The sequence below is a fragment of the Entelurus aequoreus genome, linkage group LG05 (genome assembly GCF_033978785.1).
Source record: "Entelurus aequoreus isolate RoL-2023_Sb linkage group LG05, RoL_Eaeq_v1.1, whole genome shotgun sequence".
NCBI classification, from domain to species: Eukaryota; Metazoa; Chordata; class Actinopteri; order Syngnathiformes; family Syngnathidae; genus Entelurus; species Entelurus aequoreus.
In genome coordinates, this window is record NC_084735.1 from 53,521,853 (window position 1) to 53,538,147 (window position 16,295).

The 16,295-nt window shown below is 39.5% G+C and overlaps 1 protein-coding gene across 2 annotated transcripts in view; it reads left to right on the plus strand.

Moving 5' to 3' along the window:
* The window catches only part of si:dkey-250d21.1 (uncharacterized), a 41,442-nt gene that overhangs the window by 12,563 nt on the left and 12,584 nt on the right, over window positions 1–16,295 (plus strand). The window contains exons 5-10 of one of the 2 annotated variants that reach the window (XM_062048384.1): window positions 1,844–3,642; window positions 3,711–3,740; window positions 9,135–10,913; window positions 13,711–13,759; window positions 13,854–15,640; window positions 15,725–15,761. In XM_062048384.1, the coding sequence (XP_061904368.1) occupies window positions 1,844–3,642; window positions 3,711–3,740; window positions 9,135–10,913; window positions 13,711–13,759; window positions 13,854–15,640; window positions 15,725–15,761 (5,481 nt within the window). Of the gene's footprint in view, window positions 1–1,843; window positions 3,643–3,710; window positions 3,742–9,134; window positions 10,914–13,710; window positions 13,760–13,853; window positions 15,641–15,724; window positions 15,762–16,295 lie in introns of both variants that reach the window. The other variant, XM_062048385.1, reaches the window with a different exon arrangement.

Sequence of the window (16,295 nt, forward strand, 5' to 3'; positions counted from 1 at the left end):
CAGAGCTCATTGTTAGACTGTACGGTTTTACAAAATTCTAACTAAAAATAGTCATAAGTTATTATTTACAGTAAGAAACCCAACCAATGGCTTCGTTATTTGCTGTCTGCTCTGTCATGCACAAGTTGCAAAAATTCTTTGTATTTATTTCACTATGAGCAGGCGAGGCCGCTAGCTTACACACACAAAAAAACACAGAGAATACACGGACATCGCCTCCCGAGTCGCGACTCGCGAGTGAGAAGTAATTGTAATAACTATTGAAATAACTGCACTTCTAGATGTTCAATATTTATTGAAGTGCAATTTTTGCTAACAGAGATTGAGTCCATTTTATTTCTATATTTACCTAATTAATTCGACTTATACTCAGGAGTGACTTATGTGTGAAATTATTAACACATTACCGTAAAATATCAAGTAATATTATTTAGCTCATTCACGTAAGAGACTAGACGTATAAGATTTCATCAGATTTAGCAATTAGGAGTGACAGATTGTTTGGTAAACGTAAAGCATGTTCTATATGTTATAGTTATTTGAATGACTCTTACCATAATATGTTACGTTAACATACTAGGCACGTTCTCAGTTGGTTATTTTTGCGTCATATAACGTACACTTATTCAGCCTGTAGTTCACTATTCTTAATTTATTTTAAATTGCTTTTCAAATGTCAATTCTTGGTGTTGGGTTTTATCAAATAAATTTCCCCCAAAAATGCGACTTATACTCCAGTGCGATTTATATATGTTTTTTTCCTTTTTATTTTGCATTTTCGGCCGGTGCGAATTATACTCCGAAAAATACGGTACATTGGTGCTTAATTTGGCCACAGTTAATGTAAACATTTCAACTACTCAAAATTAATATTGTCACGTGCTTAAAATGACTTTTCCATCCATCCATTTAAATTCATTCAAAGACAAATTTGATTTGGCGAAATGACGCTGATTGTTGCGTGTATTGGACAAAGGTGCAAGGTGATGCATAAATCGCGGGAATTGGTTGAATGAAATTGGCACAATAGCGTTGTTTTCGAACCCTGAACTACTTTTTTCAACCAGTATTATGTGTAAAGCCTGCATACAATCATTTAAGACATATTTCCAAGAGCTCCCCAATCTTTTAAAGTGGAACATCCCATAAAAAAAATCAGTGACTACGTTTTCATGCATTAAAATAGGCGATTTTCCAAAAAGCAACTTTCAATCTAAGTACCGTAATTTCCGGACTATAAGCCGCACCTGACTATAAGCCGCACCAGCTAAATTTAAGGGAAAATACAGATTGCGCCATATATAAGCCGCACCCGACTATAAGCCGCTGGGTTTTGATGTGTAATTACCGTAGTATATAGGGGTTCCTGCTACCACGGAGGGGATTGTCGGGACAGAGATGACTGTTTGGGAACGCAAAGCGTCCCATTTATTAACTATAAATCTTTCAATCATTCAATCAAACTTTCACATCTTTGACATGGCGAACAGCATTCGTGCAGAGTACAAATAATACAACGGTGCAAAGTAATACAAAGTGCTCGCATGTACGTTATCAAAATAAGCAGCCTACCGGTATATGAAAAGTCAGTCTTTAATCATTGTGTCATCGTCTTCCTCCTGCGTACTAAAACCACCAAAATCCTCTTCGTCGGTGTCGGAGAAGAACAGGCCGTATATAAGCCGCACCGTTGTATAAGCCGCAGGGACCAGAACGAGGAGGAAAAGTAGCGGCTTATAGTCCGGAAATTACGGTATTTTCTTTAAAATGCGTGTGAATGTAGTGAGTTATAATTGAAGAAGACTACAAAAAAGTTTATCACTTATGTGCTTTTTCCTGTCAGAGCAAACCGCAACACCAATACTGATTGAGACGATAGAAGAAATTTCTGGCCATGACAATGTTACACCTGAAGAAAAGAAAGAAAAGCAAGCAGAAGAGCACATCGGCAGTTCCAAAGCTAAAGACACTCTGAAAGCTTATTTCAAGGAAATTCTGGCACTGACTGGATTCAGCATCAATGGTGCCAATATCAACACGGATGAGCCGACTGGTGAATTAAGTCAGCATTCTGTAAAGAAAATATGTGCCGAGAAAATTGACAAACAGGAAATTCTTCAGTTCAGTGAGAAGCTAATGAGAGAAGAGATCCAGAACAGCCTGAGACATGCTCGATTCTTCTCAATTATGCTCGAAGATATTACAAGTATCGATGGAAAAGAGCAAATCCCAATTTTCATTCGATCTGTCACTGAGGCAGGTTTACCACAAAAACACCTAATTGGATTCTTGCCCTGCGACTTGAATGCAGAAAGTCTGTATAACGTTCTTCTGTCAGAGTTAAGAAATAAGTGGGGGTTGCGGATGGAGCACTGCAGGGGTCTTTCCTATCTGGTGACAGGACGCATGTGTCAAACCTTGCGAGACCTCACTTGCAAGATTTTGCTGGAGTTTCCACAAGTGGTTCTATCACCCAGTGGCCCATATGCATTCAACATATGGATTATTCGCTGCATGCCTGTGCCCACAATTCAAAATATCATGGACACTGTAGAAGAGGTGGCCTCCTTACTCAGGGAGAAACCAGAGCTGTACAAAAGATTGGAAGAAAAGATCCACATGGCATATTGGCATATAAAAGGAGAAGTGGACAGAATCAAGGCAATTCTCAGGGGGACCTGGGAGTATGGCACTGACGCCTTCCAAACCATGTTAGATATTCTGGAGCCTTTTCTTAACTGCATCAGTGAGATGATTTCAAAGGTGGATGAAGATACTGCTGAACAGATGGCCAAACTCAAGCCTGTTTTGAAGAATTTCCATTTCATTATGTCGTTAGTCGTGCTAAAAAACACCCTCTGCTGTGTGTGCATACTCAACTCCAGTCTCAGGGGAATCATTAGCATGAGTAGTACCCTGCAGTACACTATTTCAAATGCCTTGAAACTTGTAAGCAAGTACCAACAGGATATTGCTGTGCTCAACAAAAAATGGTTTTCAGATGCAGTCGGTCGAGCCAAAAAGCTTGGTGTTGAAGTGATAAAACCCGAGATGGACCAAGAAGATGCAAACGACACCCCGCTTGAGGACTTTTACAGAGAAACCTTGGGACGGCCTATCCTGCAGTATCTTGTTGCAGAGGTCAATCGAGTGTTTAGTATAGAGATGGTGAGGATTTTAAGATGGCTCTCTTTGGTGCCATCCTACATGGCTGACCACAGTTTCAGCATTCGCCGGGATAAAGTGGCAGACGCCAATTTGAACAATCTTTCGAGACCTGACACATTCTACGAAGAGCTCGGTTGCTGGGAAGTGAAGTGGAGGCACGCAAGCAAACGTAGAATATTGCCAACCACAGTATTTGCAACACTGAAAATCCCAGACATTGGTTTTTACCCAAATGTACAGAGCTTGTTGAGGGTGTTGGGCACCGTTCCATGTATAAACGCAGAGGCCGATGTTTACGGACAGTACAATATGGTACTGGAGCGATGCCATGCCTATCTGAAAGCTACACCAGAGGACCAAAGACTATGCAGCTCGGCATATATCTACGTCAACCAAGATGTGCATTTTAGTGTTGAACAAATGGTGGAGTCATATGTCCAGAAGCATCCAGAAATCCTGCAGATCTTACAGATTGTGAGTAGATTGTGATGGCCAATGATTGAACATGTTAACCCATGGTAATATTATATTATGTACTACAGAATGAAGAAACCCAGAATAAGACTTCAGAAGGTAAGACGACTTTAAGAATATTTTATGCATGTTGCTGCTTGGTCATTGTATGCCGCTTTTGTGTATTTCAATCTTTCATCTATGTTTTTTGTTGTACATGTATTCTCTGTGGAGTTAATGGGGACAATAACCAGTGTTTATTTTAAACATTATAACCTCTTGAAAACTAGCAATTTTCGGTACTTTTGGGTGTGTGATAAATATTGTTTTTGATAATAGAGTCAAATATTTTAATGCAACATTAAAAAAATAGCGGATTATGATAATTGCTGTCCAATGGTTGTATTTTGTTTTATTGTGATATTTCTGAGTCTCAATTAAAGTGCAAGTCCAAAACGTTACATCTCAATAGCTTATAGTTTATGGTGTCTTGGCTCGTCAATTCAGTCTTTGCTGTCTAGTCTTTTTTCTTGTGTTAAAAAAAGTGTTAATACTGTAAGTATTATACTTATTACGCACCAGCTGTTTGATAGTAATGTGCACATTAGTTGTAGTTTTCATTACCAAATAAATGGCCATGTAAAATTGCTAATCAATAGCATGTAATAGCAAAGCCAATGTATATTAGCAATCAGCCTTTTTTTTTTGGAAAAGTGGAGCCTTACTTTACATATATTTTTTTGAGTCAATTTCTTTTTTGACATTGAAAATTACAACATTACCTAGAGTAGGGCTCAAGATTATGGCCAAAATAATATTCACAATTATTTTCTCCTATATTAAAATCTCGATTATTTACGGGTAATTAATGCATATATTATTGTACTTTCTATTTTAAACAAAAGAATGAATGTGAACTTGGCTTTCATTTAAAAATATAACTATATAAATAATTCATTAATAATAAAATTAAATGTACAACAGATAAAGAGCTAACCAAAATAAATATGCCATTGCAGAGTGTGATCATACAGTGCAAGCAAGTGAAAAAAAACAGGTTATCCACGAAAGGCACTTACAAAGGAACACATTCATTGTACTGTTCACAGTATATATAAGACATGTCTTTGGCCAAATAAAACGTTATGACGGCCGTTATTTTGGCGTGTCTTTGAGAGATAGATTGATATGGGGTCCCTCAGTGCACAGTTGATGTTACGGTCGTCTATATTTTAGGCACTCCAGCCTTTGTAGCTGTTTGTCGGGGCTTTGCGCCGGTAACGGGTGACCCGCTCTTTTAACAACCAGCTTTACTGCGCGGGAAAACGATGGCGGTTGAGAAAAGAAGGAAAGTGTTGTTAATGCTTAACGTGTCTCCGCATCTCGATCATTTGTGTGGACGTGCACACCAACACCGCTTTGCCATGCATCTCATTGTGGTTGTTTGTTGTTGTTACACAATCGGTTCACGCGTGCGCGAAGACTACATCACTTCAATTAACTTGTTTTATGGCAGTTATTTTCGTGCATGCCGTCACTGTTACCATGGTTTTCTTTTTTGTCATCTTTATTTGAGTACCAATGTCATATAAAATATTACGTACAAAACAAACGTTGCTTCAGAATACAGTTTTTATTTTGAAACCGTACAGAAACCTGAACGATGAGCTCAGCAGCCTTAAATGGGAAATAATTTTTTTTTACTACTTTATTTACATCACATACATCAATTCACAATACTGATAATTTAAAAGTCTACTTTTTGTCAGGCCGCAGATTTATATTTAAATTACCAGTAACTGCCTTGTTTAAAAAAAAATAAAAAAATCAACATTTAAAAAATTAAATTCAAAGTATATCAAACAAACCTTTATCGATGGGAGTCAGTGTTGCCCTCTTGCGTCATTATTTGCAATGACAGAAGAGTGAAAGTTGCTGAAAATGTGGCAATAATATTCAGTTTTTAAAAGAAATATACTCCTTGTTCATGTTTATATTCTTGTTCCCTTTTACTCCGAAGTAAGCTATTCTTAGTACAAAATATTCATTAACTTTCAAATATCACAGAACATGACGTCGTGAGGCTCCGTTGTAAAAAATGCAAGTCCATGAAGTGGCGTGGTCTTTGCGCATGCGTGGACCGTCCTGTCTTCTGGTACCGATCAAGTACTGACAGTGCCTAGAAAAATGCATCTGTGCCTGTTTTTTTTAATGCTAATATTGCCGACAATTACCCTCATTTAATCGCAGCTGCCAAAATCATGATCACGATTAAAATTTGAATAATTGCGCAGACCCAACCTAGAAATAGTTTGGCTAAGTCCGCTCTTAGTGCTGCTTGGAGTGATCGCCAACTGTTGAAGTGCCAAAGTCGGCCATCATCACGTGATGTCATGTGCAACCCAGATAATAAAATATGGCACCGTTGGCTTTTACAAGAATGGGTGTCCAGACAAAAAAAAAATGTAGATATTTTTGCAAATGATTAAAAAAAAACACCTCAAAAATCACATGTAGATAAGTATTCAGACCCTTTGCTCAATACTTTGTTTATGCACCTTTGGCAGCAATTACAGCCTCAAGTCTTTTTGAATACGATGCCACAAGCTTGGCACACTTATCTTTGGACAGTTTCGCCCATTCCTCTTTGCCCATTCCTCTTTGCAGCACCTCTCAAGCTCTATCAGATTGGATGGGAAGCATTAGTTTTCATCCAGAAGGTCTCTGTAAATTGCTGCATTTATGTTAGGCTGCTAGTCAGGTAGGTGACCAAGAACCCGATGGTCACTCTGTCAGAGCTACAGCATTCCTCTGTGGAGAGAGGAGAATCTTCCAGAAGGACAACCATCTCTGCAGCAATCCATCAAACAGGCCTGTATGGTAGAGTGGCCAGACGGAAACCCTTTCTTAGTAAATAGTTTGCCAAAATGCACCTGAACGACTCTCAGACCATGAGAAACAATTATCTGGTCTGATGAGACAAAGCTTGAACTCTTTGGAGTGAATGCTAGGCATCATGTTTAGAGGAAACCAGGCACTGCTCAGCACCAGGCCAATACCATTCTTACAGTGAAGCATGGTGGTGGCAGCATCTTGCTGTGGGGATGGTTTTCGGCGGCAGGAACTGGGAGACTAGTCATGATAGAGGGAAAGATGAATGCCATAATATACAGAGACATCTTGGGTTGCCGACCAGTGCTTGACATCCAATCTGATAGAGCTCGAGAGGTGCTGCAAAGAGAAATGGGCGAAACTGCCCAAAGATGGGTGTGCCAAGCTTGTGGTATTGTATTCAAAAATACTTGAGGCTGTAATTGCTGCCAAAGGTGCATCAACAAAGTATTGAGCAAGGGTCTGAAGACAAATTACATGTGATTTTTGAGTTGAGTTTTTTATTTTTAATACATTTGCAAAAAAATCTACATGTCTGTTTTTTCTGTCAGGATGGGGGCGCTAAATGTAGTAGATTAATGAGAAATAAAATTAACTTTTTTTGATTTTAGCAAATGGCTGCAATGAAACAAAGAGTGAAAATTTAAAGGGGTTTGATACTTTCCGTAGCTACTGTATGTATAAAACCCAAAACCAGTGAAGTTGGCATGTTGTGTAAATTTTAAATAAAAACAGAATACATTCATCCTCCATCAATTTTCTACCACGTGTTCCTTTTGGGGTCGCGGGGGGTGCTGGAGCCTCTATCCGCAATGATTTGCAAATCCGTTTCAACTTATATTCAATTGAATACACTGCAAAGACAAGATATTTAATGTTCGAACTGAGAAACTTCTTTTTTTTTTGTGCAAATAATCATTAACTTAGAATTTAATATCAGCAACACATTGCAAAAAAGTTGGCACAGGGGCATTTTTACCACCGTGTTACATGGCCTTTCCTTTTAACAACATTTGGGAACTGAGGAGACCAATTTTTGAAGCTTTTCAGGTGGATCTTGCTTGAAGTACAGCTTAAGTTGTTCCACAGTCCGGGTCTCCGTTGTCGTATTTTACGCTTCATAATGCGCCACACATTTTCAATGGGAGACAGGTCTGGACTACAGGCAGGCCAGTCTAGTACCCGCACTCTTTTACTACGAGGCCACGCTGTTGTAACACGTGCAGAATGTGGCTTGGCATTGTCTTGCTGAAATAAGCAGGGGCGTCCATGAAAAAGACGGCAACATATGTTGCTCCAAAACCTGTATGTACTTTTCAGCATTATTGGTGCCTTCACAGATGTGTAAGTTACCCATGTCTTGGGCACTAATACACCCCCATACCATCACAGATGCTGGCTTTCGAACTTTGCGCCTATAATAGTCCGAATGGTTCTTTTCCCCTTTGGTCCTGCGGACACGACGTCCACAGTTTCCAAAAACAATTTGAAATGTGGACTCCTCAGACCACAGAACACTTTTCCACTTTGCATCAGTCCATCTTAGCTGAGCTTGGCCCCAGCAAAGCCGTTGGAGTTTCTGAGTGATGTTGATAAATGGCTTTGGCTTTGCATAGTAGAGTTTTAACTTGCACTTACAGATGTGGCGACAAACTGTAGTTACTGACAATGGTTTTCTGAAGTGTTCCTGAGCCCATGTGGTGATATCCTTTACACACTGATGTCGGTTTTTGATGCAGTATAGCCTGAGGGATCAATGTTCACAGACATTCAATGTTGGTTTTCGGCTTTGCCGCTTACGTGCAGTGATTTCTCCAGATTCTCTGAACCTTATGATGATGTTACGGACCGTAGATAGTGAAATCCCTAAATTCCTTGCAATACCTCGTTGAGAAATGTTGTTCTTAAACTGTCCGACAATTTGCTCACGCATTTGTTCACTAAGTGGTGACTCTCTCCCCGTCCTTGTTTGTGAATGACTGAGCATTTCATGGAAGCTGCTTTTATACCCAATAATGGCACCCACCGGTTCCCAATGAGCCTGTTCACCTGTAGGTTGTTCCAAATAAGTGTTTGATGAGCATTCCTCAACTTTCTCAGTCTTTATTGCCACTTGTGCCAGCTTTTTTGAAACATGTTGCCGGCATCAAATTCCAAATGAGCTAATATTTGCAAAAAATAACAAAGTTTACCAGTTCCAACGTTAAGTATCTTGTCTTTGCAGTGTATTCAATTGAATATAGGTTTAAAAGGATTTGCAAATAATTGTATTCTGTTTTTATTTACGATTTACACAACATGCTAATTTCTCTGGTTTTGTACATGGGTTATTCTCTTAATTTGGCTAACGTAGCTGGGACGAGTCACTGACCAAGTTAATGGTGACGACAACCCGTGAGTGCTGATTTATTAAAACATTTGCTGGTTTCAAACGATTAGTTTGACTTGCACATCAGAAATGCAGACACGCTTGCAGTGCATGTGTACCTCAAATGTAACTGTAGAGGAGCAATCACATTACAGTCGGCTACGCATGCGTGTTTCTGTCAACCTTCCCAAAAGCGTAAAGTGTTGATAAATCTTTTTTGATTATTATTTAAAACTATGTATTTAATTGTGTTGCAGTGACAAGACAAGGAAACCATGCTGAAAAAGATGGTGAAGATGAATTAAGATTTCAACTGATCAACATGGAGATGGACTCTGAGAGCCTTGTAGAGATGAAGTGTGCTGAGACGGACAGAGATTCATTGAAGTCCGCCCTGCAGGCAGCAGTGACAACTGCATACAATAGCCAAAGCTGGCAACAAAGTGAGATTTCTCCTGCTCAAGATGAAGAAGTCGAGTATGTCACCAAGTCTGAAATGAAAGAAGTTCTCACCGTGTGTGAAAATGCTGTCAAAGAGGGAATTCTCATGGAAGTAGGGAATTCTTTTTTTTCCATGTTTATTGACCGCGTTGTAAAGATTGGGGAGAAGGACTATCTTCCACTTTTTCTTCGGTTTGTTGACAGCTTCGATGTCATGCGACTGGAGTTGTTGGGATTCTTGGAGGCAGCTCTCGATTGTGATGTGATGGTGCAGCGTCTTTTGGAAATAGTAACAGAAGAGTGGCGTCTGGATTTGAATAACTGTAGAGGTCAGGCATACCTTGGATCCGGTAACGTTTCTTATAAACTTAAAGCTTTCGCTTGCAAAGTACAGGAAAAGTACCCCCTTGCTATTAGCACACACTGCTCTTGCTACTCGTTCAACACATGGTGGTCAAAAGCTACCCCAGTGCCCAATATTAAAAGAGCTCTTGATACATTCGAAGAGGTGATGATGTTTTTTGGAAGCAGGAGTGCTCTAGAAAAACAGCTAGACCATGTAATTGCTTATGGTCTTCGAGAGAGCTATGAAAAAGTCCAAGAATTGCAAGGGACATTTTGCTCTCAGTGGCATGAAAAGCATGACTCGTATGAGGTGTTTGTGCAGATGCTGGAGCCACTTGTTGAGTGTCTTGAGAAAGTAAAAAATAGCCCCCAGAGGTGGAAAACTGCTGTCTCGGAACAAGCTGAAGCACTCTTGAACAAAGTGATGACATTTGACTTCATCATTGCAATGGTTGTCCTAAAGAACACCTCGTCTTTTACCAGAGAGTTGAGCGCGGGTCTTCAGAAAGACCATTTCAGTGCTGCATTCCAGCTATGTCAAATCACTGGTATTGTTGCTACTTTGAACAGAATAAAAACCAGTTTGAAGGTGTTTCACCAGAACTGGTTTGATGAGGCCTCTGCAATTGCACAAAGTCTAAGTGTGCAGATCGAAGTGCCTGAGAAGTATCTGCCAAGGGACAGCATGATAAAGCCACTAGGTTTTTACAGAGATGGCTTAAGCGTGCCCCTCGTAGATAACCTCATCAATGCCGTGAAGGATCATTTTTCAGATGATCACAAAGAAGCTCTCAATTTCCTCTCACTGGTTCCTTGTTTGGTCACAGTGAGTTACATGTTTGAGAGCTTAAAATCAAAGCCACCTCTCTACAGCAGTGATCTTCCTGATGCTGACAACTTCTTCACTGAGCTCTGCTGTTGGAGAGTAACATGGAAGACTAAAGTTGCCTCTGTGACCATCCCAAACTCAATATTTCACACATTGCGTCTGCCACTCATGCAGTACTTCGGCAACATCAACGTACTCCTGAGGATTATGTCAGTGTTACCCAGCACGGCCCTTGAGGACTGCGGAGTTTTAATGCGCCACAAGAAATTCCAGGAATACCTAAGAAATACTAATCCAAAAGACCGCTCGCCATGCTTGGCTGTGCTACAGGTGGGCACAGATTTCAGCAGAGATCTTGACCGCATGGTGAGCCAGTGTTTGAAGGTTACCCCACAAGCCCTGGAGGGTATCTGTTTGGTGAGTACTTACATTGACAAGACTTAACTGTAGTTATTATGGTGTTGTAAATGTTTGCATCCGCGTCTTACCCGATCAATTATACAAAAACATCTTCTTGAAGATTTTTCGAAATATTGTTATAGAAATATTAATCCCGAGGGATGCACCTCATAATACGTCTTTAAAGATATTTGTGGTTAAAATGTACTTCAACCTTAGCCCATGAAAGTATCCTTAAATCCCGCAATCCTGTTGGTACCTGCTGTTGTGTATTTGAGATCTGCATAAGTCCCGAACATTTTAAATCACACCGTGGAGGCATTGCGGAGATATTTGTAGAATAATCTTGCCTTGCTTTCTACATGCGCCAAAATAGCTGTTTGGAATGTGCACAATGGGTGACGTCACAAATGGGGAAAACCGTCAGTGGATTATCCAAATATGGTACAAATGTACCCAGAGTGCCTTGCGCGCGTCCGCCATTGTAGTCTGCGTTGTAGTTAATAAGCTCCTTCTTTTTCGCTATCCTCTTGTTCATGCAACGGTTCACAGGGCTGTACTGTGTGATCATTTCAGTCGCATGTGCAACTAAAAATAGGTTGTGCGTGTGTTGAAAAAAAAAAGGGCACACGTGCAAATACAGATTTAAACCCTTTAATTAGCCTTTTGCTCCCAAAATAAATCCATACAAATATGATCTAACTGAATTAAAATTTTCGCCAATCTGTACAGCATGTTTGAAATAAACTTATACCATAACCAAATAGATAAGTGATTGGTGCAAAAGTGACACTGATCACTCTGTGTGCCCTGAAAGTTGTGTGTGTTCCCTCCCTACCCGCCCCGCTTTACTTAGCTTAATCACTCAGTCTTCCAACAAGATCTCAGTTAGAGGAACTGGTCAGCAAAAGACGTTTTTTTTCAGCACCTTAAAACTTAACACAAACTTAATTGCGCGCTAGTAAGTCTGAGGGTCGGAGGGAATAAAGCAATGATTGAAGTGACAAACTTGCCATCCAAATATATCCTGTTTGTTGATGAGAACATACAGCCATGGAAGCATATTCAATCTATTTATTAAGCAGCGGTAACACAAATCAGTAAAAGATTCAAAAGAGCTGCCGTCAGAGCCGACAAACTGCCGCTGCTAACCTGCAAAGCTAATCAAAACAGCTCAAACTAAAATGCCTTTGAGACTCAGACTGAGCGTGGACTCGTTGATGTCACACGTCGCTAGGCAATAGGCTCCGCCTTTTAAAGGCACACACACAGACACACACCCTGCTCTCATATGAAACTTAATCTTAACTGCATTATGCGGGATATTTAACTTTTTTTTTAAAGTAACGCATTAATCACATTTATTAAAGAGTTATTCCGTTAGTAATGCAATTACTTTTTTGGTAAAGTAACAGGTAACTATAATTAATTACTTTTTTAAAGTAATTTTCAGAACATAGCCTGTCACACAGGCTATGAATGAAGCAGTTGGCAAGTTGGTGTTCCTGACTAAAATCTTTGTTTGTGTTCTATAATGATGTTAACCTATAAAAATACATTTGTTAAAGGTAAATTATTTTTATGTTACTGCTGATGTTTAAACATATTCATTTTATTTCACATTTTGTTCTTTTGTGATTTTGTTAGTTGAAGAATTGAGCACAGCTAAAAATGTTTTAAAGAAGATTGGAGATGATATTTGACTTTTTACTTATGTTATTTTCGAGGCTTTTTCTTATCTCAAAACCCCTCTTAAGTTGGGATACTATTATGCAAAGTCTATTTTTCTTACTTGTTGGTACCTGTTTTTGTGTAATTAGGATCCGCATCAATCCCGAAAATTTAAAATCAAGGCATGGAGATACTAAGTTACGTTAACGGAGATTTCCATTTATGGGTTAGGTTATGGGCCAAACTATATCAGGATATGAGTTTTGGTCCATATCGCCCAGCCCTATATTTGTGTTACTGACAGTGCTAGTATAGTTTGGGGATGTTCTCCGTGTTTAATTGTGTGTTACAGTAGGCCTTATGATGGCATTGTGTTTATATGTATGATTGGACATGTGTACCTTGTTTGAGTGTTATTAATGAAATTGTGATATTTAAGACATTTCATATTGCTCTTAATTCTTTTTTGTGCTACCAAAAAATTCTGTGCAACTAATTATTTTCATTTAGTAGCACCGGTGGTGAAAAAGCTAAGCGTACTGCCCTGAATCAACCACAAGACAAGATGCCGCAACCAAACTTTATACTGTTATATGATTGGCTGTTCGTGTGCCACTCCCACTGATCAATGATCACTTCCTGCATTGCAGACCGAGTGCCTTTGTACACGCAACAAGCCTTTCTTCGCAACTTCCGGTTTCTTCCAACAAAGAAAAAATTACCAAACGTTTTATAAAACTATTTTGATATCAATTTATCACTCAGCCCTACTACAAATGTTTACTGTACTTAGTTTTTCAACTTAATTTTTTAAAATGTGGTTATGACCGTTTACATTGGCACCAGTATAATTTAGGTACCAAGTTTCGGTAATGTAAATTCTATAATAAATCGTAATTGTTTAATATATGTGAGGTCATATGTATAAACATTTACTGTCAATTATATATCGTCCTGAGAACTAGTGCCCTCTGCAGTACACATTTGTTTTTGGTGTTTTTTGGGTCAAAACTAAAAAAATCTGGGGAAAAATTGCTGTTAAGCAAAACACAAAAGACGCTAGCTCTTATGAAGTGAACGATGACTTTGTCAAGTACCGTACTTAATACATGTTTTACACAATTTTGTCTGTGTGCTCTCACAGGATAAAGAATCCAAAACTTTCATCAAAACCTCTGACAATAACATGGAAGGTATGGTCTTTCTAAGAATTAACTAGACATAATAATTTGCTGCTTTCTGACAGCCTTAACATCTGAATTGTTTCCTTTTTACTTTGCCATGCAGTTGATGTGTCTATCAAGGAGGAAAACGACAACGCAGAAGTTCAGCAATGTCCTGAGGACCAACATATAAAGCCAACAGATTGTCATGTTGGAGATAACAGTCAAAGTCTGGTCACTGTATTCAGATTGGCTGCACTTCTTGGAAAAAAGAATACCAGCATAGCATGTCTTTCTGAAGAGGAGAAGGAGTATTTCACTCAGGAGCTCAACATGTGCCACTGGTACAGGAAGGAGAACAAAAGAGCATCATCCATAAGTGAAGCTGAAATGTTGGAGTTCCTAATTGAGGGAATCAGAGATGTCATACTGAAGGAGATAGGGGACTCACCATTCTTCTCACTTATCACGGATAAACCTGTAAAAATTGCTGACAAGACTCACCTACCTGTCTTTGTCAGGTATGTTCGAGAATCTGCTCCAAAAGTAGAGCTGATGGGTTACTTGCAATATGAAAAAGACTGTGATGTTGATACTCAAGCAAATAAGCTTGCGAAAGTGATGACTGAGGACTGGGGCTTACCGATGGCTCACTGTCGAGGACAAGCATTCATGCAATTAGGCTCAGGTTACGAAAGCTTAAAGAAAATGACTTTGGATTTCCTCAAAAGTTACCCGCTTTGTGTTGTTACACCTAGCGAGTCCTGTGGGCTGGCCAGTTGGCTGGTAGGAAGTGTGCCTTGCCCTTCTGTCGCAAAAATGCTGGATGTCACAGAAGACCTGCTACTGTTCTTCGATGAATCTCCTTCTCTTGAAAGAACGTTGGCACAGGCACAGGATGGGCTTCTAAATATGCCAAGGGAGGCCTTGGAAGGAATTCCAGAGACATGTTGTTCAAGATGGAAGAGGAGAGAGGACTTCTTTGACATTCTTGCTGACACATTGGAGGGTATCCTCAGTTGCTTAGATGCTGTGAGTTCTGAGGCCAGAGGTGCAATGTCAGTGCATTCGCAAGTTCTCTCAGTTGCTCTGAGAACCATGGATTTCATTGTCACACTTGTGATCCTGAGGAACGTCTGTGCTCCTCTTAGTAACTGTAGCACAGTATTCCGCTGTGGAAACCCTGCTGATATTCTTTGTGAAGTGGAAAAGATTCCAACAATCATAGAGACCCTTGACAAAATGTTGGAAAATGTCAGCACAGTACATGCCTCTTGGTTTGAACAGGCGTTCCAGTTGGCTAACAAAGTAGCCCCTGAGCAAGTGTGTTTTCCTCAGGAGGCCAGCTACTATGATTCTCCAGAGATATACTACAGAGAAAATCTAAGCATTCCCCTCCTCAGAAATCTCATTGATGAAATGAAGTACAACTTCTCAGAAAGTCACTTGAAGGGGCTGTCGATCCTGTCCTTACTGCCGTCCTGCAATCCACAGCCCATTTTCCCAGAGTGCCCAGACAAGCCTTTCAGCTGCTACCTAACAGATCTTCCGGAACCAGACACACTAGAGCAGGAAATCAATGCATGGGCTGCCATATGGCGAGACAAAGACCAGGATGTCGCTCCTCCAACATCCATTGCAGAAACATTAGTTCATTCTGAGTCAAAGAACCACCCAACAGTTACCTTACTGCTTCGGCTTGTAGCAGTGCTGCCTAGTGTTGGCATTGAGTGTGATCTGATGAAGACCACATTGAATTCCATGAGAAATCTTTTAAGGAAAACTGCTTGCAAAGGTAACAGGACAGTTCGTGTGATGCTCCTTTCTCACAACACAACATTGCAGAAATTGCCCGAAGTAATTGCCAAGTGTATTGAGGTGGATCCAGAGAGCAGCCATTGTCTTTCTCAGGTAATTTAGTTTTTTTTTAGTTGCTCTTTGTCTCTTGAGTCACCGACCACTTTTAGCAGTGCTTAACCAATATTGTTTTTCCAGGTCATGGAAACTTTACAAGGACTACATTTGGACATAGGTAAGTCTGAAAATATTAAATCACCCTTTGAAAATGCACGAATGATAAGAATTGGCCTGGCTGCCTTACTTCCTCCCCTGAGTTTAAAATTTGCATTTTTCTGCTTATAATATTTTGTGCTTTATGCCCCAATGTAAAACAGTACGCACATAAAAGGATGGTTGAATTTGTTCTGTATAGAATAACTTGCCACATTAAGGATGAACTGAAACATATTTTAAGACAGCTCATTATGCCTCCCATCAGTTTCTGACCTATCAAATACTATTTGGGATAAACAAAATATTGCAAACTTGCCAAAATATAGAAAGTCTTTCCCATAAAGTAGAAACGCAATTTTATTTAACTGTGCAAATGACAACTGAAATGATTTAATCTACACTATTTGATTGTAATTGAATTAATTCATGATTTTATAATGAAGATTTTGTTCATGATTTTATCATAATTATTTTTATGATTACTTTATTGTTATTCAAAATTTGATCCGCCTTTTTGTACAGTTTATGCATCTGTGAAGCACTTTCAATTGCC